Source organism: Silurus aristotelis, assembly GCF_946808225.1.
Source record: "Silurus aristotelis genome assembly, chromosome: 9".
Classification (NCBI taxonomy): domain Eukaryota; kingdom Metazoa; phylum Chordata; class Actinopteri; order Siluriformes; family Siluridae; genus Silurus; species Silurus aristotelis.
In genome coordinates, this window is record NC_139582.1 from 18,605,411 (window position 1) to 18,633,064 (window position 27,654).

General features: G+C 34.8%; 1 protein-coding gene across 1 annotated transcript in view; it reads left to right on the forward strand.

Annotated features, from left to right (window-relative positions):
* LOC310731019 (uncharacterized protein) overlaps positions 1-25,861 on the forward strand; it is a 30,652-nt gene extending 4,791 nt beyond the window's left edge. The window contains exons 6-33 of the mRNA XM_083550296.1: positions 1,376-1,495; positions 2,925-3,032; positions 3,124-3,243; positions 3,405-3,434; positions 4,356-4,382; positions 9,867-9,932; positions 10,026-10,175; positions 10,671-10,712; positions 10,840-10,887; positions 11,884-13,331; positions 13,722-14,411; positions 14,532-15,641; positions 15,792-16,541; positions 17,022-17,751; positions 18,107-18,145; positions 18,505-18,552; positions 18,644-18,688; positions 18,862-18,915; positions 19,142-19,294; positions 19,534-19,581; positions 20,322-20,369; positions 20,450-20,497; positions 20,584-20,628; positions 21,122-21,169; positions 21,310-21,357; positions 21,573-21,617; positions 21,759-21,803; positions 22,296-25,861. Of these exons, the coding sequence (XP_083406422.1) occupies positions 1,376-1,495; positions 2,925-3,032; positions 3,124-3,243; positions 3,405-3,434; positions 4,356-4,382; positions 9,867-9,932; positions 10,026-10,175; positions 10,671-10,712; positions 10,840-10,887; positions 11,884-13,331; positions 13,722-14,411; positions 14,532-15,641; positions 15,792-16,541; positions 17,022-17,751; positions 18,107-18,145; positions 18,505-18,552; positions 18,644-18,688; positions 18,862-18,915; positions 19,142-19,294; positions 19,534-19,581; positions 20,322-20,369; positions 20,450-20,497; positions 20,584-20,628; positions 21,122-21,169; positions 21,310-21,357; positions 21,573-21,617; positions 21,759-21,803; positions 22,296-22,381 (6,239 nt within the window). The 3' untranslated portion in view covers positions 22,382-25,861. The remainder of the gene's footprint in view (positions 1-1,375; positions 1,496-2,924; positions 3,033-3,123; positions 3,244-3,404; positions 3,435-4,355; positions 4,383-9,866; positions 9,933-10,025; positions 10,176-10,670; positions 10,713-10,839; positions 10,888-11,883; positions 13,332-13,721; positions 14,412-14,531; positions 15,642-15,791; positions 16,542-17,021; positions 17,752-18,106; positions 18,146-18,504; positions 18,553-18,643; positions 18,689-18,861; positions 18,916-19,141; positions 19,295-19,533; positions 19,582-20,321; positions 20,370-20,449; positions 20,498-20,583; positions 20,629-21,121; positions 21,170-21,309; positions 21,358-21,572; positions 21,618-21,758; positions 21,804-22,295) is intronic.
* Positions 25,862-27,654: the final 1,793 nt, after the last annotated feature.

Here is a 27,654-nt window from a genome sequence, read left to right on the forward strand (position 1 = left end):
CTTGGCGCATCAGTAAAACAAATGCTGTGTGATTGAAAACTTAATGTTGGTTAAGGTTTATTAACCAACATTAAGTTTATAATTTTTTTTCGATCTGGGTAAAAAAAAGGGATGCGTGAATAACTGTGTTGCGTTGAAGGTTTGAATTTCGCCTCTTATATTTATTTTTTTATATATATTTTTTAAAATGGTCAAACAGAAATTGTGTGCTGCATTAATCGGCCAATTTAAAAAAAGTGCCGTTACAATGAATTTGCATTAACGCTTTATTAGCGTGTTAATTTTGACAGACCTATATATATATATATATATATATATATATATATATATATATATATATATATATATATATATATATATATATATATATATATATAAAAATACATTTTAGCTTGAAGACCTGGTTTAATGCAGCATAATGGGACAGGGTTTATCCTGATTATGATCCTGATCATGATCTACTATGGTACAAGTTTCTGAATACTTGCAAAAGAAAAAGAATAAAGTGAAGCTCTAAACTAAAAAACTGGAATGCAATAACTTGAGAGTACAAGTTTTGTAGTAAACCTAAGTTGTGCTTCCTTGTGTAAAATCCGACACCAACGTCCAGCTGTGCTTGCCGGTCAGTAGGGGAAGTACACGTGTGTACTTTTTTGTTAACGCGTTACTAATCCGGGGCTAGTTAGGTGTTGAAGAGTTCCTTTGCAGATAATAAACCTAAACACCGTCTCCGTTTACTCTTCTAGACTCATTTTACATTAGTATGTATTGTGAAACCTGGCGGGAAATTCCACAATACAATTCCCAAATGGGATTTCCAGATTCTCTGGACCAAGCCAAACACTTGGACATGCCAGTCATGTTCGTGTCACTGGTGTGGGATATGGGAGAGGGGAGGAGCATTATGTCTATACGGCTGTAATAACAGGATTTTCCAGATAATTAGGATAAAACTTCCAAAAGTTTTATATGTATATAAATTACGTCTACTCTCTTGAGAGAACATTTGATAGGAGCATGTGAGCCAAACAACACCTGAGCTGCTACACCCTTGACTTATTCTCGATTCATCCTCTATCAGTTTTTTGTTTTGCCATTTGAACATCTGGTTATACCTCTGCTCAATAGGACAGTTGATTTTAGCCCTTATATCATGTCCGAAGCTCAAATGGTGTGTCACTTGCCAAAGTTTTGTCCAGACAAAAATAAAAATAAAATGTGCGGAAACAAGAAAACCTGAAATGACTTTACAAAGCTGCTGGCTTTTTAGCTTCTCCATACCTTATAAACTGGCAAATTTGTATATTCAGTTTGAGTTATATACAAGGTGTATACATTACTCCAACCATATATATTTCCTCTCTGTTCTGCTTAGAACTGTTGGATGTTGTAATCATCGGTCCTCTGAAAATGGTCGCTGAAGCAGCTGTGTACATTTCAGACATAGTCAAGGTCAACCTGAGCTCTTTCATGGGAATGTTCAAAGGGGTTGAAGGTACGTGAACCTTGTTCTGTTTGATATAGAATGCATCTGTGTGTGAGTCATGTGGTAAAGCATAGATACGGAACGCTATATCACAATAACCTTAAATAACGTTAAAAAAGGACATTACGAACATGAATAGGAAACTGCCATAAAACAGAAAGTGTCAATCATTCAATAAACCAATTATCAACAAGTTATTTTGCAACAGAGTAGTGACATTTTTCCAATAGAAACTCATACAGGGTCATTGTCGTCTGATTAAGAAAAAAAAAGCCTGAAGTTCGTATGAAAACATTGAAAATTCACAGTAATTTCGACATCATGCTGTCTAGAACAGAATTTTAACTTAGGTCTGCAAAAAACAAGGAAGTGGTGAATGAGACGGGGGTTAAATCCAAATAAGAAATGACAATCAATGAGGTGAAATATCTCCTGAAGAAGGGGGAACCAACTGAAATAGGACCTTGTTGGGAAAACAAGGAGGGCTCTAGTGGCCAACACACACAATGACAAGTCCAGGGTCCTGAGCAAGCATGATACAAGTATACTCCTGCCTCATAATAATTTGTTGGAATGCCTGTTTGAACATTATGGACCTTTGAAGAAGTAGATACCGTACTCGCAAACATCCCGAACCATCTAGAGACGTACCAGTGCTAATTGGATCCCACTGCATGTGTGGAGTTTTGACATTGGACCTCCTGGAGTGTTTAAAGGCTCTGGCATGGAGAAGCTGATGCTGGATCTGTGATGATCACAAATGTTGATCCTAGTTTTATAACGATAATGACTGTATAAGACAGTAGAAAGAACATTTACTTATAAACTTATACTCCAGTACTCATGTTAGTTCCCACTCTCCAGTGTTCTGTATTGTTGAAAGATTTATGATCAAACTCTTGATGTCACCCAAATGAGGATGGGTTCCCCTTTTGAGTCTGGTTCCTCTCAAGGTTTCTTCCTCATTACATCTAAGGGAGTTTTTCCTTGCCACAGTCGCCACGGCTGCTCATCAGGGATAAAAACACACCATTCACCTTCACTGTTGATTTCTGTAAAGCTGCTTTGAGACAATGTCTGTTGTGAAAAGCCCTATAGAAATAAACTTGACTTTTGCGACTACATTTGTGAATTACATGAGGGTTAAAGACAGACAAAAAATAATATTGATGAAATTGCTGTCATATATCATCGGTGTATGTATGTAAAAGCACTGGGATTGCAGTATTATTCAATTTAACTTAATTTGTGGTGATGTGATACAGTAATTCTCTGTGCTTGTCTAGTGCACATTTTCTCTCCCCTGAGTTTTTTTTCAGGGTCATAAATACAAGTGTATGTGCTTAAAACCAACTAAATGCTATTAAAACAAAACTTGAAGAAAAAAAAAATTGTACTGAAAATACACAATCAGGTGAACTGAGCGTGTCTTTCATAGTTTGGATCCCTAAAACACGCACAAGTCCCATGGAAATCGCCAGCGATGTTCTTAAACGAGCCCAAAACATGTTTACACATGTGTCCAACCTGCTCTCTGGGGATAAAGGTATGACCATGATGAAGCGTCTATGGGTTTATAATAAATAAGAAAGCTAAGACACGTTTTGAAGCTGTTTCTGTTTTTGTTTTTTCCTTAGGCGTTGTTTCTGACATTAAATTTGATCCTATGAAAGTCGTCACAGATACAGTGGAGGAATTCTCTGACAGAAGGGATATGTTTTTAGCATATCTCTCTAATATTTTAATGGAAAATAAAGGTATGTAAACAGGCTTAGTAAATCATATATATACACATATATATACGTGTGTGTGTGTGTGTGTGTGTGTGTGTGTGTGTGTGTGTGTGTGTGTGTGTGTGTGTTAAAATGATAGCTCAATGTTTTGGTGTCTTTATCTCACTCATTGCTTTTGTGTTTAGACGAGATGCCACATGTGATCAGGAGAAAAGGTTAGTATTGATGGACAGACATTATATAAAATCACCATTGAGGTATAAACTAGGGGTTGCACAGACCTTCGTTTAGATTTCGCACCCTCTAGCCAAGGAAGGCTGCAAACAGCAGAAGAACTTTGTTAAAGCGAACATGAGCTTCACTGCTGCCTGCACCAGAATTGATAATGCCACGTGAGACACCATTTTGTCCAACAAAACACATTTCATATAGAACCGGTGCATCATTTTTAACCGTGTAGCCTGAACAAGCGTTGCTTTTCTCAGACAGATTTCAAATGGTGATGCAGTGAACAGTAACAACACAACTCCAAACTCTGAAACTAAAAAACAGAGCAACTTAAAAACATACAACGAGTGAGACACAATAACATAATTAACAACAGACAGTGGGGACCAAAATCACATGGGTGAAAACACTGAGGGCCTCTAGTGGCCAACACAAGTAATGAAATTTATGGTCCTGATAGTTGTCATTTTAATTTTTGACGAATTTAAGTTGTTGTTAAAATGTAAGAGGGTAAAAGGCAGACAAAATGGATAACTTAGATAAAAAAATACAGTCAAATATTGTGTGTGTGTGTGTGTGTGTGTGTGTGTGTGTGTGTGTGTGTGTGTGTGTGCGCATTTAGGACCACTGGAAATCGCAGTAAAAAGAATGGAAGCCATATTACCAAATTAAACTCAAGCGATAAATTTGATCATTCCAGTTTGGACAACTGGGATTAGTAAAAATAATATACAAATTTTGATGTCAGTTGACTAGTTCACTACTTAGAAATAACAAGCAACAATTTATTTATATTTAACAAAAAAAAGCAATGTGTTTTGAATGTTCAACTGTATAAAACTGCAATTCTTTTCAATTTGCGATTTTTTTTTTTTTTAAAGAATTTCCCACATGATTTTTTTTCACAGGAGAATTTCTACCACCAAAGGAAAAAGGTTAGTAGCATTACGAATACATTTTCAGAAAATGTTTTTCAAATTTACCTGAATTGGGGGAACAAACCAAAACCGAAATGCCTGTCAAAAGACTGCACTGACAACGAAAAGCCGCATGAATAACATGTGCATGAACACAATTTAATTCAATCTACAATAAAAAAAATTTAAATCTCTAGTTTCTCTCAAGACGGCATACAAAAATGAAAAGCTAAACAAAAATATGTATAAATAAATATATAATAAATCCTAATGGTGCATGGAAAAATGAAAATGTTCCTAAAGTAAGTGTGTTGTTTTTTCAATTGTGATTCTATTTCTGCACTGTACTTTATAAACGGTATTTTGCTGGAAAAAAAATAAACTACATTTGATTTTAAATGTGTGAATCCTTTCGATCGTGTCTAATATACATCTGTAATGGTTGTGCATGTAAAAAAAAAAAACCCAGATAAAAAATAAACATTTTGTAAAATGCCTTGCCTTTTTGACTTCCTTTTCTTATTATCACTTTTTCACTCACGTTTGACAGAATTTTCCAACTCGGTCTCACAGTTAAAAATATGTTGGAATTCATGTAAACTGAGCTGTAAACAATAGTTTATAGGAAAATAGGTGTAAGAAAATAATTTTATTCCCACAATTCCTATACACTATATAGGCAAAGGTTTTTGGACACCTGAGCATAAGTTTGGAATGTGTTTTATGAACATCCCATTCCACATTTAGTCCCCATTTGCTGCTCTAATACCCTCCTCTCTTCTGGAAAGATGTTGCACTAGATTTTGGAGTGTACTTGTGAGCCATTCAGCCACAATGGTATTAGTAAAGTCGGTAGTGATGTAGGTGAGGTGAGGAGGCCTGGGGTGCAGTCAGTGTTCCCATTCATCCCAAAGGTATTCAGTAGGGTTGAGGTCAGAGCTCTATAGCAGACCACTCAAGACCTTCCACTTCAACCCATGTAAAGTATATGATCATGGAGTTGGCTTTGTGCACATGCCACCTAGTATCCTAGTTTATGTAAATGGAAAATTTAAAGTTTAGGTATCCAAAGACTATAGAATTGTGTGCCTCCAATTTTGTGGTAACAGTTTAGTAAAGAACCACATATGCCTAGAAAAGTCAGGTGTCCCAATACATTTGTTTATATAGTGTAAATGTTACTGAGCCACAAATGTAAGTTTTAGCCAAGTAGTTTCCGATAAATTGTAATAAACAGTAGGTGAGATTGAGTTGGATTTGTTAAATTGGGGTCAAAATGTACATACTGGAAATGTTTAACCCTTTTAAGTGCATTATAACATCCAACTTGTCCCTTTTACTTAAACAAGGAATAAAACACAAAGCAGCATACTGTTAAAGGAAACTAATCAGCGATTGGGGTGGTTAACGATTTGTCTGTAACGGCACAGCCCGAAGTCGTTTATTCCACTTACACCACCAGCGTGCATTTTTCTAATTCCGTTATACTTAGATTTAATGTTGTGGAATGTCCCTAGAACAGGATAAACCTCCCCTTAACATCTGGGCTGTAAATCCTTTCTAAATTGATTATTAAAACATCTCCTTATGGAAAGACACCCCGTATCAACGACCATATGTTTTCCTTTTGTTATTCTAGAAACTACTGGAACAAGCACATTAGTGTAAACACCATTGAAACAATTCAATTTGAGATTCTAGAATATTGCTGTGATTTCATTTGGTTCTTTATTAATATCACCAACTGTGATTGGGATTAGCTGGAGAGGTGGTGTGTGTTTTTTAGATGGTTAAACACAGGGGGAGTTTTTGATCAGTTTAATTAGTGCTTTAAATTAAAATTTCTTTAAAAAAAATCACTATAAGCAAAGTAACATACGGTTCCAGATCTATACAAAGTGAGATGGAAGATGGAAGATTTGTGAATGCGGTTTATGTAAATGTGGTTTTTTTGTCGCCCAGTTTTGACAAACCGGAGAGAAGAAATGAGAAATTGAATGAAAAACAGCATCAGGAGTTAACACCAACAGCTTCATCATTAGAGATGCGTAACTGAAAGATGTAATTCATCTAGGCATGACCTTTCCCTGAGAGAATTTAGCCCAAGATGAAATGATAAAAACTGCTGTGTGCCATTAACTTTGGTGTGTCATTATAGGAGAATAGCCACCAACAGTGTGCTGAAGCAGAGATGCTCATCCATCGGGATTCATTTTCCAATAACAGCATGTTCTGAGGTGTTTTATTCCTATTGTTACTGCAGTAATTTTCCAACACTAACAATTTCTTTTTTGAATAATTCAAGATTTGTACATTCATTCATTTCTAAAACATGTTAGTTTTCATTCCCAGTTCATTTACACTGTAACAGACTGTAACAGTTCTTTATACTATAACTAGATCTGTTCGAATTCAATTCGACCTACTTGTCCGTGCTTGTTGAACGTCCTACAACTTATTGCATGAGTCTGGGTTATGTTGCACCTCATCCATGATTTTTATAAAATTTATAACTACACAAAAATGGCTTCGTGAAACAGTTGCAGAGATGCTGAGCAGGAAAAGGGATGCAGCCTATCTTAGTCTCAAACGCAAGCTTCTGGAAGAGGAGATTGCTGATATCGCCCAATGGGACACAAAAGACTTTGAGACTACAGATGTGAAGGAACAAATGAAGGCACTTGGAGAAGATGATGATGATGTCATCTTGACAGAATCACTGGATAAAGTGAGCAATAAAGATCCAGTGGAGACTATGAAAGGTGTTGCTGATGACATGGATGACAAGAAGGCTTCTGGAGTAAAGGAAGAAGTCATACATCCTGAGGAAATGGACTCGGATGAAGTTGAATTGGACAAAGACATCGAGGATATTCCTGATGCTATTGGTGAAGTGGTAGATATAACAGATCAGGAGGTTGAGACCGTCAGTGCTTCTCTGAATGATAAAGAAGAAAATGAGAAAATCGATGAACACCAAACTCAAACAGACAGCATTTCCACAGAGGAGAATGTTAGTAATTATGATGATAAAGAAGAAGCAATAAAATCAACATCCACAGCGGATTCCAAAGTTCAAACTGAAATAGACGCTCAATCAGAGGCTATTGATGAGGAGGAATCAGTCGAAAATATCGATGTTTTTGATGTCATTGATGAAGAGGAACCAATGCAATCAAGTGCAACCCAGAAGACAGAAGAAGATCAAACAAAAGCTGAGGACACTTTCTCAGAGGCCACTATGTTGAACCCACAGGAATTTGTTGAACAAGCAGTTTCATATGTCAAGAAGGAAACATTACAACCTACCGTGAAACAAGAACTACTTGCAACTTTCGATAGTCTTCTTGTTCAAGAGGAACCAGAAAAAAATTCTGATACTGTGCCAAAAGAAACTGAAATAGGCCAAAATGGTGAAACCACAGATTCAAATGCAGAGGAGGAAACCTTACCATCTTCTATGAAACAAGTTGAGACTGTTTCTCGTGTCAGTGGTAGTGAAGAACCACCAAAATTACCTGATACTGCGACAAACCCGAGTGATGAAGACCATACGAAAACTGGTTACACATTCTCAGATGGTGCAATTATGGCAGAATCTGTTGTTTTAAATGTTGAAGAGTTAAAACCACTTTCACCCAAAAACACTGATGAAGACCAATCCAAAACAAGTGCATCTTTGTCCGAGAGCCTTGGCATGGAATTAGTTAATGTTTCTTTGGATGTTGATAAAGAGAGACCAATCAGCTCAGCATGGCTTCCTACAAAAGACACGGATAAAGAAGAAACTAAAATGGAGGCTTATACTGAGACGGTTGTTCAGGGTTTAGCAACTACTGAATCATCTCTTCATGGTTCTGAGACAGTAGTATCAAAATTAAAGGAAGTTGAGATTACGGAGGTGAACGAGTATCAGTTTCAGAAAGCAAAGAAAGATAATAGTGAAGATCCCCAAATTGTAGACTCATTTGATAATGCGGTCCGTGCTCAGTTTCATACAGAGGACGATCTTATTCAGAGCGACGATGTAAATAATACCAACAATGATATAAAGAGACAACCAGCCAAAAGAGATCGCGTAAGGCAAAAAACAACGACAAAGGAAACCAATGATGAGCTTCAAGAAGAGAATAAAAAAGGTATAAAAGTGTTTATTTTATCATTTGAATCAGTTTTAATTATTGTTAAGAAACAAAAAGTAATAAGTCAAAACTTATTTAGATGGATGTTTCTTCCTTGTTGTATTGATTTGTTTGTGTTTCCTAAAAATTCTCAAAATGACATATTACAAAATATAATTTATTTCAACCTTGCATGCAGATTTACCTCAAAAAGGAGTAAATTTTTATATATTTATTTATATATCTGGTCTAGATGAGATGTATTTTTGTGTTTTAACACCTGGGCTGTAAATTAGAGTGATTGTTAGGGTGTTGATTTGTGTTAGGATGTGAAACAAAATTGGAACATATACAGTTTGTCCTCCATAACATTGTTTGTTATCCTGGAAATGCACTATATACTTTTTAGAATCAACACCAAATGTTTCTCGTTTCAAACAAATGTTCATTTTCATGTTTTCTTGCACAATTAGCACCATTATATTAATGGATATATGAATACATTGCTATAGTATAACTTGCTATAATATATATAACATTTTAGAAAATAGTGTGGATATATATATATATATATATATATATATATATATATATATATATATATATATATATATATATATATATACACATATACATATACACACACACACACACACACACACACACACACACACACACACACACTATATACTCTCTTTATATGTCAGTACCAGAGTTTTAGTAAAAAATATTGTCCCCATGGGCTATTTTTCACAGCATTAACACTAACTGACAAAAATAAATTACCATTTCAGTTTTTTACATCAATTTCAATCAATTTAGACTTTTTTCCTTCATTATTATCCACAATAATTTAAAAGATTTTACATGTGAATCTTGGAGAAAAAATATCATTACAAGGACTAAATACCAGACTTAATTTTAATATTTATTTAATAGTAAGTTTATTAGTTAATTAGCAGATTTATAAGTAAAGGTTTTGCCGGGTTTTTTTTTAGTTGTGTCTGATTTTCAAAATTATTGTATTTTTTATTTTACTTATAAAATGTTCATTTTCAATGATAATGAAAAAAAAAATCATTTATATTTTAATTATTATTTTTTTTAAATATTTTAAATATATAAAATGTTCTTTTTAATACATCTTTCAAATCCCAGTTATTTTTGTTACTATAAATGTTATTCATGTTGCTGCTAATTATGTTTTTTATCCTGCTCCAAATCTTATTGTTCAAATGAAAGAAAACCTTGTTAAAGCCTCCTGTCTATTCTGTTTTTTGTGTACAAAGAATTTCAGCAATATAGAAATCACACACTTCTCCATTTCAGGTGCCTTGTAAAAACATCTTTCTCATCTATCCTACTTGTGTGTGAATTTTAGTTCTAGAGCAAGAAAGAATTGCGAAAGAGAAAAGGGCTCGAGATGAAGTCTACAAAGCTATTCAAGGTCATTTATTTACTTTAACTTTATGCTCACACAATGTGGGAACAACTTCTGACATAAACTGCAGTGATTCTGAAAACTTGTGCGTTCTTCTAGAAATGCGAGAAGAAAAGGCTGTAGAAGAAAGAGAGAAACAAATGAAGAAAGATGAAGAAAAAGAGAAGACAAAAGAAGAGTTGATTAAGGAAATGATGAAAATAGAAGAGAAGCCTGAAGTAAACATAAGCAAGATTGCAGAAATTAAAGGTGAGAACCACAATGATAAATCTAAGATAAAATTGTATATAATAAATTCTCAATCTAACAATAATCACATGTTCTTTTAGAGTATTTTTTTTTTTAAATACCCCTCCATTAATGTGTCTGCATTCCAAAATAATAATAATGTAGACTTTCTATATTATTTCTTAAATCTCGGCTGAATTATAACATTTCATAATACATGCCAAAATTCACCAATTTTCAAATGCACATTTATATAAGTTTAAAATAATATATTTGTCAAACTTAAGATATTTGAAAAAAATCTAGGAATAAAAAGGTGGGAAAAAAATAAGAATAAATAGTTTACTGATAAACAGTAATTGATATTCAACGGTTTGATCAATTGGTTAATTTGATTGGATTGAGTAGACAAAACTTTGTGAAAATACATCTTGGTAGACACACAAACAAACACAAAGTCAACAACTATACGCTCTGAATTCATCTAGTTCGAATCTTTGTTCTTATTTAATGCAGAAGCTAAACACTTGGATAAGAAGGTTAATGTTACAATGAAAGGTATGTACACATTTTTGATGGCTTTCTCATGCCATAATATATTAGTTCTTTATTCAAATTAATCTTTAGTCCTGTTGGTCATTATGACATGCTCTGATACTTTTATTGATTCTTTCATGTGCTGCAGGTGTAAAACTCGCCATTGAGAAAGCAGAACCGCTCATCGTGAAAGAAGGTATTCATGTATTTAAAATACGTTTTAAATACTCATTTGACAAAATGTTTAATGTTTGTCCCCTTTGAAAAATGTTTGCTATAATGAATTTGTAAGGTTTATAGTATAAAAAGTAGATGCAAATTGATCAGTTCTGCTGAAACTATAACTATACACATGAGAAAAAAAAAAAAAAAAAAGGCAATCTGTGGACATGCATGCACCTTGGACAATAGCAACTCTATTCTGAAAACTTTCCCACATTGGAAACAATAAAGTTATAGATTTACCTATAACTGGAGACAATCTTGGATAAAATTTGGGTACAGATTTTGGATAAAATATATAATCATTATGATCCTCCTTACTCAAGTGCCTAGCAGTGGCAAGAAAGCTTAAACACCAGACATTTTGATCAGTAACTCAGAGCTTCTTCAGTAAGTGGAAAAAAACAGCTTAATAAATTAATAAACAATCCAATTCTCATTTCTCAAATTTCCAATCAAAAACTTTTTTCTTTTTTTGTAGCAGCGGAACCTTCTCTAAAAGAAAAGACAAAACCTAAACCTTTATATAAAAAAAAAAAAACCTATACGTTTTATAAGACCTTTCGAAGCAAGTACCAACCAAGATATTGAACATACATAAACCAGTTTAAAACATTGAATATTATTTTGATGAAACATAAACCAGTTCCAAAAGTAAAGACAAAACCTGAAACTCTTCAAGAATTAGGTATTATGTTTTTTTTATATATTTTTTTTTCTTTTTTGAATAGGCAATGCCAGCTAAGGTTTAAAGAGTGAGCAGAAGCTTTAAGCTGAATTCCATAATTCGTCCTGTGTTCTTACAAAAAGAATAAAACATGAACATCCTTAAAAGAACAGCATTATTAGTTATTTTCATTATTTTTCATTCTCGTAGTTAGGAAGTAAATGATTAGCAAATGAAAAAAGAAAATCAAGTTAATAAATTTAAATGACTTTAATGATTTAAAAGGATGTAAATATTTTGCAGAACATATAGCTGCTCCAAAAGAAAAGGCCAAACCAAAACCTGCTCCGAAAAAAGAGGCAAAAGTGGAACGTAGTCCAATAAAGAGTGTAAAACTAGATCTTTCTTCTAAAACAGTGATAAAACCTGACGTTGCACCAAAGGAAAAAGTCAAACATGAACCTGTTCAGAAGGCAACACTTGTACCTTCTCCAGAAGAGAAAGCAAAACCTGAAACTGCTCCAAAAGAAAAGGTAAAGCCAGAACCTGTTTCAAAAGAAAAGGCAAAACCTGAACCTACTCCAAAAGAGGGGACAAAACCAAAAGCTCTTCCAGAAGAGAGGGTCAAACCTGAACCTGCTCCAAAAGAGAAGGTAAAACCCGAATCTCTTCCAAAAGAGGAGGCTAAAGCCAAACCAGCCCCAAAAGAGAAAGCTGAACCTGCACCTACTCCAAAGGAGAAGGCAAAACCTGAAACTACTACAAAAGAAAAGGTAAAACTTTTACCTACTACAAAAGACAAAGTCAAACTTGTTCCAGAAGAGAAGGTAACACATAAAACTGTTTTAAAAAAGAAGGTCAAACTTGAACCTTTTTTAAAAGAGAAGGAAAAACTAGATTCTGCTCCAACTGAGAAACCCAAACCTTTCACAGATGAAAAAGCAAAGCCTGAAGCTCTTTCAAAAGAAAAAGTCAAACCTGAACCTGTTCCAAAAGAGAAGGAACAACATGAAACAGTTTCAAAAGAGAAGGTAAAGCCTGAACCTTCTCCAAAAGAACAGGCCAAACCCAAACCTACTCCAAAAGAGAAGGCCAAACCTGAGCCTATTCAAAAACCGAAGGTACAACCTAAACCTTTTCCAAAGGAGAAGGTTAAAATAGAACCTGCTCCAAAAGAGGAATCTAAAACTGAACCTGCTCTAAAAGAGAAGGTAAAAACACAACCTGCTCCAATAGAGGAAGCTAAACCTGAACCTGCCCCAAAAGAGGCGGTAACACCCAAATCTCCTCAAAAAGAAAAAGAAAAACCAGAACTTGCTTCAAAAGAAAAAGCAAAACATGAACCTACTCCAAAAGAGAAGGTAAAACATGAGCCTGCTCCAGAAGAAAAAGCCAAATTAGAACATGTTCCAAAAGAGACAGCCAAATTAGAACCTGCTCAAAAAGAGAAGGTAAAACCTGAGCCTGCTCCAAAAGAGAAAGCCCAAAAAGAGACTGCTACAAAAGAGAAGGCAAAACCAGTACATGCTCCAAAAGAGAAGGCAAAACCAGAACTTGTTCCCAAAGAAAAGGCAAAACCATCACCTGCACCAAAAGAGAAACTCAAACCCGAACCTGCTCCAAAAGAGAAGGCGAAACCAGTACCCCTTCCCAAAGAGAGTGCAAAACCAGCACCTGTCCCCATAGAAAAGGCAAAACCATCACCTGTTCCCAAAGAGGAAGTAAAACCAGTACCAGTTTCCCTAGAGGAAGTAAAACCAGTACCAGTTTCAAAAGAGGAAGTAAAACCATCACCTGTTTCCAAAACGGAGGCAAAACCAGCACCTGTTCCCAAAGAGGAGGTAAAACCAGCACCTGTTTCCAAACAGGAGGCAAAACCAGCACCTGTCCCCAAAGAGAAGGCAAAACCAGTACCGGTTAGCAAAAAGGAGGCAAAACCAGTCACAGTTCCCCAAGGGGAGGCAAAACCAGCACCTGTTTCCAAAGCGGAGGCAAAACCAGCACCTGTTCATAAAAAGGAGGCAAAGCCTGAATCTGCTCCAAAAGAGAAGGTAAAAACAACACCTGTACCAAAAGAAGAGGCAAAACCAGTACCTGTTCCAAAAGAGGAGGCAAAACCAGTACAAGTTCCCAAAGAGAAGGTAAAACCAACACATCTTTCCAAAGAGAATGTAAAACCAGCACCAGTTCCCAAAGAGAGGGCAAAACCAGCACCTGTTCCCAAAGAAAAGGTGAAACCAGTACCAGTTTCCAAAGATAAGGTAAAACCAGTTCCGGTTTCAAAAGAAAAGGCAAAACCAGCACCTGTTCCTAAAGAGGAGGCAAAACCAGCACCTGTTCCTAAAAAGGAGGCAAAGCCTGAACCTGCTCCAAAAGAGAAGGTAAAACCAGTACCAGTTACCAAAGGGAAGGTAAAAACAACACCTGTATCAAAAGAAGAGGCAAAACCAGTACCTGTTCCAAAAGAGGAGGCAAAACCAGTACAAGTTCCCAAAAAGGAGGTAAAACCAACACCTCTTTCCAAAGAGAAGGTAAAACCACTACCAGTTCCCAAAGAGAAGGCAAAACCAACACCTGTACCCAAAGAAGAGGCAAAACCAGTAACAGTTCCCAAAGAGAAGGCAAAACCAGTAACTGTTCTCAAAGAGAAGGTAAAACCAGTACAAGTTCCCAAAAAGGAGGCAAAACCAGTACAAGTTCCCAAAGAGGAGGCAAAACCCACACCTGTACCCAAAGAGGAGGCAAAACCAACACCTGTACCCAAAGAGGAGGTAAAACCAGTACCTGTTTCCAAAGAGGAGGCAAAACCAGTACAGCTTTCCCAAAAGAAGGTAAAACAAACACCTCTTACCAAAAAGAAGGTAAAACCAGCAACTGTTCCCAAAGAGAAGGTAAAACCAATACAAGTTCCTAAAGAGAAGGCCAAACCTGTGCCTGTTCCAAAAGAGGAGGTAAAACCAGCACCGGTTCCTAAAAAGGAGGCAAAACCTGAACCTGCTCCAAAAGAAAAGGCAAAATCAGTACAAGTTCCCAAAAAGAAGGTAAAACCAACACCTCTTTCCAAAGAGAAGGTAAAACCACTACCAGTTCCCAAAGAGAAGGCAAAACCAACACCTGTACCCAAAGAAGAGGCAAAACCAGTAACCGTTCCCAAAGAGAAGGCAAAACCAGTTACTGTTCCCAAAAAGAAGGCAAAACCAGCACCTGTTCCCAAAGAGAAGGCAAAATCAGCACCTGTTCCCAAAGAGGTGGCAAAACCCGTACCAGTTCCCAAAGAGAAGGCAAAACCAACACCTGTACCCAAAGAAGAGGCAAAACCAGTAACCGTTCCCAAAGAGAAGGCAAAACCAGTTACTGTTCCCAAAAAGAAGGCAAAACCAGCACCTGTTCCCAAAGAGAAGGCAAAATCAGCACCTGTTCCCAAAGAGGTGGCAAAACCCGTACCAGTTCCCAGAGAGAAGGTAAAACCAGTAACTGTTCCCAAAGAGAAGGTAAAACCAGTACAAGTTCCCAAAGATAAGGCAAAACCCACACCTGTACCCAAAGAGGAGGCAAAACCAGTGCCTGTTTCAAAAGAGAAGGCAAAACCTGCACCTGTTCCCAAAGAGGAGGTAAAACCAGCAACTGTTCCCAAAGTGGAGGCAAAACCAATACCCGTTTCGAAAGAGCAGGCAAAACCAGCACCTGTTCCCAAAGAGAAGGCAAAACCAGTACCAGTTCCAAAAGGGGAGGCAAAATCAGTACCTGTTTCCAAAAAGAAGGTAAAACCAACGCCTGTTCCCGAAGAGAAGGTAAAACCAGCACCTGTTCTCAAAGAGGAGGCAAAACCAGTACCTGTTCCCAAAGTGGAGGCAAAACCAATACCAGTTTCAAAAGAGCAGGCAAAACAAGTACCAGTTCCCGAAGAGAAGGCAAAACAAGTACCAGTTCCAAAAGGGGAGGCAAAATCAGTACCTGTTTCCAAAGAGAAGGTAAAACCAATGCCTGTTCCCGAAGAGAAGGCAAAACCAGCACCTGTTCTCAAAGAGGAGGCAAAACCAGTACCTGTTCCCAAAGAGAAGGTAAAACCAACGCCTGTTCCCGAAGAGAAGGTAAAACCAGTACCTGTTCTCAAAGAGGAGGCAAAACCAGTACCTGTTCCCAAAGTGGAGGCAAAAACAAATCCAGTTTCGAAAGAGCAGGCAAAACAAGTACCAGTTCCCGAAGAGAAGGCAAAACAAGTACCAGTTCCAAAAGGGGAGGCAAAATCAGTAACTGTTTCCAAAGAGAAGGTAAAACCAACGCCTGTTCCCAAAGAGAAGGTAAAACTAACGCCTGTTCCCAAAGAGGAGGTAAAACCAACACCTGTACCCAAAGATAAGGCAAAACCAGTACCTGTTCCCAAAGAGGAAGCAAAACCATTACCAATTACCAAAAAGAAGGCAAAACCAGCACCTGTTCCCAAAGAGAAGATAAAACCAGCACCTGTTCCCAAAGAGACGGTAAAACCAGCACCTGTACCCAAAGAGGAGGCAAAATTAGTACAAGTTCCCAAAGAGAAGGTAAAACCAGCACCTGTACCCAAGGAGGAGGCAAAACCAGCACCTGTTCCTGAAAAGAAGGCAAAACCAGCACCTGCTCCCAAAGAGAAGGTAAAACCAGCACCTGTTCCCAAAGAGACGGTAAAACCAGCAACTGTTCTCAAAGAGAAGGCAAAACCAACACCTGTACCCAAAAAGGAGGCAAAACCAGTACCAGTTCATAAAGAGAAGGCAAAACCATCACATGTAACCAAAGAGGAGGCAAAACCAGTACAAGTTCTCAAAGAGAAGGTAAAACCAGCACCTGTTCCCAAAGATAGGGCGAAACCAGCACCTGTTCCTGAAAAGAAGGCAAAACCAGCACCTGTTCCTGAAAAGAAGGCAAAACCAGCACCTGCTCCCAAAGAGAAGGTAAAACCAGCACCTGTTCCCAAAGAAACGGTAAAACCAGCAACTGTTCTCAAAGAGAAGGCAAAACCAACACCTGTACCCAAAAAGGAGGCAAAACCAGTACCAGTTCATAAAGAGAAGGCAAAACCATCACATGTAACCAAAGAGGAGGCAAAACCAGTGCCTGTTCCCAAAAAGAAGGTAAAACCAGCACCTGTTTCCAAAGAGAGGGTAAAACCAGCACCTGTTTCTGAAAAGAAGGCAAAACCAGCACCTATTCCCAAAGAGAAGGCAAAACCAGTGCCAGTTCTCAAAGAGAAGGCAAAACCAGTACCCATTTTTGAAGAGAAGTTAAAACCACTTGCAGTTTTCAAAGACAAAGCAAAACCAGTACCTGTACCCAAACACAAGGTAAAACCAGTTCTTGATCCCAAAGAAGAGGTAAAACCAGCAACTATTTTTAAAGAAAAGGCAAAACCAGTACCAATTCCCAAAGAAAAGGTAAAATCAGTAGCAGTTTCCAAAGAGGAGGCAAAACCAGTACCATTTTCCAAAGAGAAGGCAAAACCAGTTCCTGTTCCCAAAGAGGAGGTAAAACCAGCACCTGTTTCCAAAGAGGAGGCAAAACCAGTAGCAGTTCTCAAAGAAAAGGCAAAACCAGTACCAGTTCCCAAAGAGACGGCAAAACCAGTACCAGTTCCCAAAGAGAGAGTTAAACAAGTAGCAGTTCCCAAAGAGAAGGCAAAACCAGTTCCTGTTTCCAAAAAGGATGCGAAATCAGCATCTGTTCCTAAAGAGAAGGTAAAACCAGTAGCAGTTTCAAAAGAGGAAGCAAAACCAATGCCTGTTCCCAAAAAGGAGGCAAAACCAGTACCTGTTCCCAAAATTAGGGCAAAAGCAGCACCTGTTCCCAAAGAGAAGGCAAAACCAGCACCTGTTCCCAAAGAGAAGGCAAAACCAGCACCTGTTTCCAAAGAGAAGACAATTGGAATTCCTAAAGCTGAACTAGCTACAAAAGTGAAGGTAAAACCAGAACCTGCAACAAAAGAAAAGGCAAAAACTGAACCTCCTCCAAATGAAATAATAACAACCAAAACTGTTGCAAAAGAAAAGGCAACATCTGAACCTGCTCCAAAAGAGAAGGCAAAACCAGAACATGCTTCAAAAGAGAAGGCAAAACAAACACCTGTTCCCAAATGGAAGGCAAAACCAGAACTTGCTCCAAAGGAAAAGGCCAAATTTGTGACTTCTCCTAAGAAAGGTATTTTTAATTTTCTATAATGTCCATTCTTGTAGAGAACTAAGTTTACAATGAAATTATTTCCAATAAGAACCTCACAATAAACCTCAGACTTTCCCCCAAGTAAGGATAAACAAATTCTTATCAGAATGAACAAAAAGAGAATTGTGGAACAATGCCTGGTTTAGCGGTTAATGCATGGGTACTTTTAAATGCAGACTTTACTGCACAAATCACCTTTGTACATTAGCAATGTTCCAGCAGCCTTAAATGAGAATATGTTAAAACACTATATGGCTAAATATTTGTAGACACCTGACCAGGTGTAGATACCTGCAAAGATGTTAATTCCAAAATGTTCTTTACATTTTTTTAGAGGCAGAAGTGGTCAAAGAAGAGGTCCCAGTGAAGAAAGGTATCATTATAATATCACATTTTAATTCAGTATAGACACTTTAGATATTCTATAAGTGAAGATGACAAATTTGTAGAGAGGGAAACGAATGGAAATCTTTTTATATGTTTAATAAGGCAGACCTTATTAAACATATAATAAATGTTTACTCAGCAGTCTAAACAACATGAAGCTTTCTTTCTAAAAGCAGTCTATACAACATGAAGCTTTTCATGTTCACCTAGAGTATTTGTCTATGGTGCTTTTATATAATTGTATTGTATTCTATTATAAAATGCATGAAAACGAGTTTTTTTCTACAAAGTTCACGATTACATACAATAATTATAAATAATAATATTTAAAAAAATGTCTTACAGTTGTTGCAGCTATAAAGGAGAAAGCAAAAACAATTCCATCTAAAAAAGGTATTTTTATAAACTCAGTATATGCTCAGTATATAGTCATGTTTTTTTTTAAAAAAAGAATTACTGTACAAATTTTCTATTTTTTATCCAGAAACAGCAGAAGTAGCAAAGGCAAAAGTCAAGCCAGTTAAAAAAGGTATTAGTGTCTTTATTGCACATTTCAATTTTATTGTGAATGCACTCACCCGTCTGTCAAGCAAACAAATTTTGATCAAACGCAATAAGAGAAGACAAGATAAACAATATAGAATAAAATAGAATGAAAAAAGTCCTGCATCAGCAGGTTAAGTAATATTTTCTCTCTGACAGAGCCACAAGTTGCTAAAGAAAAAACGATCCCTGTGGTGTATCCCAGTGCCAAAGGTACCATTCTATGTTTTTAGCTTTTCTTGCTAATTCATTCATTAAATTCTTAGATATTTTGTTCCAGTGAGATGATCAGGTCAGCTGTAGATACAAATTAAACTAATCTTGTTGTGATCAAAAGTTATACACTGTTTTAATGACTTAATTGATGCAGTATGGAGTTTAAATATTCAGATAAACATATGAACTATTGGAAATGAAATTTGTTTAATTATTTTCTTAGATATCGCCATGGAAGTGGAGCTCCTAAAAGCCATCAACCAAAAATTGAGCATTTTGGATTTATTGAGGAAAGATATCGGTGAGATAAGAACCGATCTGGAGGTCACTCAAAGCCAAATTGATCAATTACGGATGGACAATCAAACGCTCAAAGGTTTCAAAAAACATTTTTAGTACATCACGTATTTCCATATACAATAGTTATTTCTGAATACTTACACAGGATATGAATGGATTCGTATTGGTATCCATTAATTATGGATTAGATTAGAGCATGAAATCATTCTACAGTCAGTATCTGGTGCTTCTAATAAAATGTTTTATAGTTATAAATTGATGATTGAAACAATTATATTTCTGAACATTTTTTATTTGATTTTTTGCCTATTGCAGAGCTTCAAGAATTCAAGGAGAGAGCCAAACCTGCAGTGATAAAGAAAGGTTTGTGTAAATAAATTAATCAGACTTAAGGCAATTTTTTATACCAACGAAAATGTACCACAAATATTTACCATAAAAATGAAAACATTTTTTTACAAAAAACAAATTTTTTATACTACTAATAAATAACACAAGCTACAGACATTCAGACAGCAATTCATCAATAATTACATTGGATCATTATTTAAATGTACTACATAATCATTTTGTCATATACATTTATAGATGAATTTAATGTTATGTTGTAAATCATCTTTGACATTTTTCCACCACAGGAAAGTCTCACAAGAGATAATTTGTTTTTTTTTAAGCTAGTTAGAAACACTAAATGTTGCTTTAATAAAATGGATACAAGTATATTCTTTAATTTATTTAAAGAGCCCAAATTGATTACTTTAGGTTATGCTTGGTTTGGATGACATTATAATTATTCTGTTAATTGAAAAATATTGTATAAATGAGAAATGGGACAAAAGAGTATGAAATGTAGTATATTATTATGCCTGTATATGGCTTAAATATCCCTCTGAACTGTGTTGTAAATATATTTGCATATATTGGCTTCCATTTAAAAGTTACATGCTATGTAATAATGCATCAAAATACAAAGATACATATCTGGTTAAAATAATTCATTACCGTAGTTTTTCTTTAAAAATAATTTTTTAAATGCCTGCATCTGTGATCATTGCATTCTCTCAAATTTAAGGAAGCTATATACTGTATATATTTTCTTACAGGACGTGGACTCTTGAAAGAAAAGCTTAAAATATCTACAGTGATTAAAGGTACAATGTAATTTCAAAAATCAAAATGCAAATCTCCGTTCGTCCACTTTGTACTTTATGAATTGTTTTGCCTCTTTCAGGACGTGAGGTACTGAAGAACATTACTAAAGCAACCACTGTGAAGAAAGGTATGGATAATGAAACATGAACAAATGTAAAAGATATGGTGAATTGTAGATTAAACAAAACTGATCAGAAGTTTCTTTCCGTACAGAGCGGGTGCTAAAGAACATCACTAAAACGGCGTTTGCAAAGAAAGGTAGCCATGGTATTTACACTCTCTGGAAACTTTGGGAGTAATTGATATGTATGAGATGTAGTAACGATAAATATAATGTAGTAACGTTTGGAGATTTTTGGGAGTTTAACAATAAGAAGATGCACACTGGTAAACGTAAGTGTTTCTGTTTCTTTTTTACATTTCAATTTGTCTTTCTTCTATGAGAATTTCTGTTGTTGCCATAGGTGTTGTTTCGGTTTTTTAAATGGTATCAATAGAAAAGTAGCACAGATTTACGGCATTACAGCTTACATTAAAATACAAGACAATTCCTTTTATAACCATTAAAACCATTATACATTGGTTTGTTTTGGTTTTGTTGAGAAGTGATTTCACCTAAGAAAAATATTTTATTTTCTGGGATTTAATAACTAAAGAAATTAGTTTAGAAGAAACTAGTCGTTAGAGTTCATCTCAATTATTTTTGCTCAAATCAAATAATCTGCTGCTTAGTAACCCTGTTTTGTTCTAGAAAAACAAGCTCCTGAAGAAAGGGTCAGGCTTGAACCTAAAAAGAAAGGTAGATTTACCCATTATTTTGAACAAACAATTTGTCATTAAAGATATTCTTCCGGATTCCACCAAATTACACTTACCTCTCGGTTTTCATTTTGGAAATATTTGAAATTATTTTTTTGTAAATCTCTTTCCTAATACAAGAAATTCTAAAAGAGAAAATCACCCCAGTGGAGAGGCTTCAAGAAAAAGGTAAATAAATAAATAAATAAATAAATAAATAAATAAATAAATAAATAAATAAATAAATAAATAAAAACTTGAATTATGATATATGAATTATTGAATAATGATATTATCCACTGACTCATTCATTAACTATTATTATTATTATTGTATTAATATTATTATTATAATATTATTATTTTCAATAGATCTTCAGTGACATTTGTCTTTTTTTACTGTAGAAAAACCCACTGAGGTAATATTACCTGAGGAGAAGGAAATAAAAGGTAAAGCATATCAACACTCTATGCATTGTTTATGCATCATTTATTTAAATGTAAAAATTTATTCGATTTAATGAAGATTATTAATCACTTATATACCAATAAAATGTATTCACTATATAATTTTTTATTTTATTTTATTAGACCCTGAACCTGAGGTGACCAAGGCTCCTGAGCCAGCAGACGAGGGTAATGTATTTATTTATTCATTCCATTTTTATCAAATGGTTCAGTCTCACTTGTGGTACAAAAAAGTCGTTGTGTTTAACGCTAGCAAATTAACATGTGTACATGCAGTGTCACAAATTTGTCAGTAGCTAGCAAATTCTTGTGATATGAGGCTAATTAGCAAGATTGCAACAGGCTAATTAACAAGATTTATATTTAGCTAAAGGATCACAGAAGACAATAGACATTTAAAATAGTAATTTTCAAGAAACAGTGTTTAAGTCTACACATTTTAGTATTTATAGGACACGATAAATAAATACCGGTAGTCATTTTAAGATTTAGATGTTTAGTGATCTGATTTGGATAAAATGTTACACGCATTAAAATTGACTATTTGGAGGTGATCCTTTAAGGTCAAAATTTCTAAACTTGTCCTGGTCTACTGATTTGTCTATGCCGGAAAGCATTTTTATTACTTTAATAATAATATTTTAACACTTCATTTTTTAGAAGAAGTCCCCTACTTTCAGTGTTTCTACGTGGATGAATACGACATCCAGTATCCCTTCTTCCCATTTTCACCACCTTTCTTATGAGGGTCACCTGCAACACCATGTTTGAAACTTTGACTGTGATCTACACAACAACCTTCAAAGGTTACTTATACATGGTTCCTCCTCCATGTTGAAGTTGAGGGGGTTTAAAGAGCTAGATGAGCTTTAAAAAAACGGGACATTACAGGAAATTCCATTTAGGGTCTAATTGTGTGCCTTGTTTTAGCGAAGTTTATAGACTATAGACTTTTTAAGTGTTAGTTTTTGTCAATATGGAAACTGCATTGCGTTCTATAGAAGTAGTTCAAAGCAACCAGCTTGTCCTGTTTCACGTTTTTTACACTGAATGTGAGTCTTAAACGGAAGCAGAACTGTGTGTCCATGAAAGCTCTGAAGACAATGATGGTGACAAGGACGAAAAAAACCACTCGCTTGACCACAGAAAACTTTGCACTGTGATCAAAGACGAGGTTTTAATACCCGGACATACATTGTAGCCGTGCCTCATTTTGATCGAGTGCCATAGCTTTCGGCTACATTTCATCAAAATGATGGATGAAATATATTTCCAATGATTATGTAACAAATAAGTTGCAGCCACCAAAGGTAAAGTCAGTGAACCGCAACTTAAGAGTGGATTAGTGATATCCACCAAGTTGTCTGAAAAGTGTCAGTGTAAATTTGGTGTAAATGTAATGTTTAAAGTTCGATAAATGCTGATGTTCCCAATTGAATCTTTGTAGCTGGATTTTTATAATTTTTATTATTTTACTTTATTCGCCCTATTCCTAGCTATTCACATCAGTTAGTCAATTCTTACGGATATTCTTACGATTATGGGACCTCGATAGATTGTTAATTTTCTTAGAAAATTTGTTAAATTCATAAAGTCATCCAGGGCCATCATTATTTATTAATTGGACAATTTAATCCCAAAGCTATGATTTGAGTTCTAGTCCTAAAAAAAGTAGTAACTTTGATGTGTTACATTAGAAATACGTTTGTCTGCATATGGTATAATGCAAATGAACAAAATACAACAAGGTGTGCTGTTATGGTAAAAAAAATGTATATACCAACTTGATATTTTTTCTCATAACAGCCTTAACCAAACCTTTTATTCATTTTATTTCACAACAGAAATTTCCCAAGTGATAAAATATTTTAATAAATAGCAAGTTCTACAGAAATACATTTCAATGTAGATGTAAAATTAAATCAAAACAAGTTGCTGTTAATACTGTATTGTAGCTATATACATTTATTTTACTCTAATGAAGATTGACACTTTATTAACAGAAAAAATATATATTCCTCAACGCTGAGGACTTTCCTGTGGTGGAAAACCTTTTATTTGTTACTGTAAAACTGATAAAACGAGTCGAGTATGTGGATATACATGTTTTGAAAGGAAGTCAGAAATGCTGTTATGGGAAATAACGAGACACCTACTGTCAAATCAGAATTGAGAATTTGACAGCACTGTGGTGGAAAGTTCATTATCCACGCCGTTACTATTGGTTTTGGCAAACGGCACTGGCTTTTCCTGTGTAGTGCATTAAAAAGAGCTGCAAATCTTTGCTAATTCTTGCTAATTCACTATTACTAAGAATATCTACAGACGTTATATCTGTACTCAACATGTCTGAGCAACAAATGCGGTTCCTTGCCGGGTTCAGCTTGGTACTAAGCATTATATAAAACAGTTTAACCGACCAAACTGAACATTATAACTGACTCAATTGCATTTTTAAGCATTTTGTGTCAATGTTATTTCTACGTAGTCTTGTGTCGATGAATATTGTGCTGATAAGCAATATTTTTAAGCATTCGGTCCAAACTGACCAGAAACCAAAGAAGACACCCATGCGCTCATTCAGGAACTAGTCAATGTATTATTAAAACATGGACTAATTCCCCAATACACTTTTTTTCTCTTTGAGTGCATATGTTTTTTGTTTTAGTTTTTTTGACTGATTTAATATTCTGGTACAATCACCGGCTGATTTTAACAACTGATTTCAAGTGTATTAAAACCTGATTTTAACAGACACTTACGTCACCAGAATATCACTAAGCTGAAGGATATATTTGTATAATGACTGACTTAAGATCTTTGTTAAGTGAAATGTCTAATCAGAAATTCTGCTTGGTACAGATACATATTTTTATAAAAAGAAATCGATTGTGGTATTATTGGTAAATGTAGTTATAAATACGGAACATTGTGACGAGATTGTATATGAATTATTGGTGTCATTTGGCTGAGTTTATAAACCCAGCATATATTTTGCTAAATATGTCGGAATCTATTATAACGGACACAGTCTTGGATTCAGATAACAACTAAATTCATTTACTGAGACGTTTGTGAATTGTTTTTGTCTTTACTGTGTACTTGAGAAAAAAAGGCACACATGAAATGGTGAATATTTCTGGTGCATTTTTTTCCCCCTTTCTTTCCTTTTTTTTTTTTTTTTTACATTAAAACAAACTATTTAAAAGGAAGGGCCACAGTGATGATGATGATGGTGTACATAGAAGGTGTACTGTGAAATCCACTAATTTGGCAACCTGGATGAATATGAGCAAAGAAGGTTGTAAAAAGTTTGAATTGAAATTTATGTGATGCACAAATATTGGCACCCCATGAATTTGAACAAGTTGGTTATGTTATTATGTTTGATATCTATGAGAGCAGAGTATTTCTTTATTATCATTATTTTTTTTAGATCAAAGTGCCAATATTAGTGATGTGAGCTGTAAAATACAGTGCATGATTAAAGCATGGTGTTTATTACCAAGCTTTGTTTGACGTTTTACATTCTCAACAAATTCGGTGCACTGTATAACAATAACAGTGGAGTTTGTGTTTCTTATTTTTCCCGATATTGGAGAGAAGTGCATGAGGTGTGTTTGCTGCTTTGTGTCAAACTAAATTTATAATCTAGCCTTATCAAATGAACTAGTGAATGACATGCAATCAATAATGAATGTAGCATTAATTATACAAGTGCAGTTTGCTGTTAGATTAGAAAAACCCACTGGATCCTAATGTGGACCCACAGCTCCTGTTGTTCTTGTGTTTCTTTTTTTTATTTGCAGTGGTGTGGTAATCACATCATTGTCAAAGCTCGAGTTCCTCAAGTTATTTCACAAACTAAAATAACAAGTAGGCCTAATTAGTGGATTTTTTTGTGGGAATTTGAGAAAAAAAAAAATCAATATGGGTCTAAAATATATAGAACAAATATTATTGTTTTATTGATGTTCAGAAAATAAAATATGCACTGTTTATGGAATTGATTTAACAACTAACAAATGAATATACTATTATAAATATAACATTAAAACATAAAAATTGTACATCATACATTTATAAATGACAAATATAACGATTGTTAAAATCATGTTTCAGCATTTATGTCATTTTCTGCACAAGTTCTGTTTATAAATGCTGTACATATTTCACAAGTCTTGCCTGATATCTACTCTTAATAAACAGTTATAAATACTTCGAAACATACAGAGTTATGATTTCAATATAGCTGGTGTACAAGTGTCTGCTGATAACATGGTCACTGAGTGTATATGTCTAGTTAATTGTTTGTCATCATTTTTTCTTTTATCTGACATTATATCCAAGATTAATTTCTATAGAATTGTCCCTTGAGAATATATTCTAAAATATTTGCTCAAATGTGAGGGGTTTTGTGAAATACTGTAGATATCCATATTTATATATAGACAATGTATACATTTGACAAAGTGTCCACTAAGTGCATAAATGTAATATATAGTATAATTTAAACTAATTAGTTGATAGTTGCTATGTAATTATGTATTTTTACGTTATTTTAAACTATATTTCATTTACACATTTCTATAAATTATTTTCATCCATTTTAAACCAACTTGTAACAAACTTTTATTACCAGCAGGTGGCGACAGTACACAGCATTTTAAATGCAAAATGGATATTTAAAAATAATAAAAAATTACCAATAAAACGTAATTAGTTAAAAATATTAATAACGTAAAGGGTAATTGGGTACTAGTTAATTTATTTGTTCTTTCTTTGTGCATCAAGAATTATGTATATATATATATATATATATATATATATATATATATATATATATATATATATATATATATATATATATATATATATATATATATATACTATGTTTTTAGATCCAGTTAATTGGTATGCATAACAGGATGCTTCATGAGGAAAAATTATTAGCATGCTAAGCACTTGCACACATCTTTGCAAAAAGCTCTGGCAGCAACAATTCCTTATTAAACTGTCCCTTGGTTTGGTGTCTAGATTTCTATAGTTTCATTCAGATCTATAATTTGTATTAAACCATGTAAAATGACATGTTTCTGACCTGTTTCTGCAGCATTTGCTCTCATGCATGGTTAGCCGCCATCTTTTTTTCAGGCTACCTGCAGTGCTGTGGTGTATGAAATCCTGACCTGCTTTGTAATATAAAGAAAACTATCAAAAACAATTTGATTATGGAGGTACATAGGTTGATTTTATTGGTTAGTTGTGGCATCCAACCTCAGGCCACCTTAATTGGAGCACCTGTAGCTAATCGCTCAATCAGCCAAACATGTGGCAGAGCACAAATTTATGCACACACAAGTCATGGGCTTCTGTAAATGGATACCAAAAGCAACAGAATAAAGAGAAAATAAGGAAAAGTGATCTCAGTCACTTTGGAAGTCACCTGGTTGCTCATAGCAGGCATGCTGTTTCGAGTAATTCCAGTATTTTATATAAAAAAAAAAGGTTGAGTTTCACACAGAATGGTGTCAAAAAAACAAAAACATCAAATGAGTACTACTGTTGCAAAGGTAGTTTAGTGGTTAAGATGTTGGAGTTCTGATCAGAAGGTTGTGAGCTCAAATCCCACTTGAGCAAAGGCTCTTAATCCTCAGTTTCTCAGCTGTATGAATGAGATCTTTTTAAGTCACTTTGGATAAGGGCATCTGACAAATAATGTAAATGTAATGTAAATGAAACTGATCAACACATCATTGATGAATAAAATGAAATGATGATGGGGATACTAGTTCAAAATTATTTGATAACACTGTTTACAACCGGGGTAAGCATTTCAGGTTTACGCAACCTGTAAAACAGTGGTGTCAAAACATTACAGGTTTTATTTCTGACAGTTAAGAAGTGATATGTAAGGCTACATTCAGCACAGGTTCACCAAAACTGATGAAGATTTGTAAAAAATACCAAATAAATAAATAAATAAATAAATAAATAATCATGCTCACCATGTACAAAA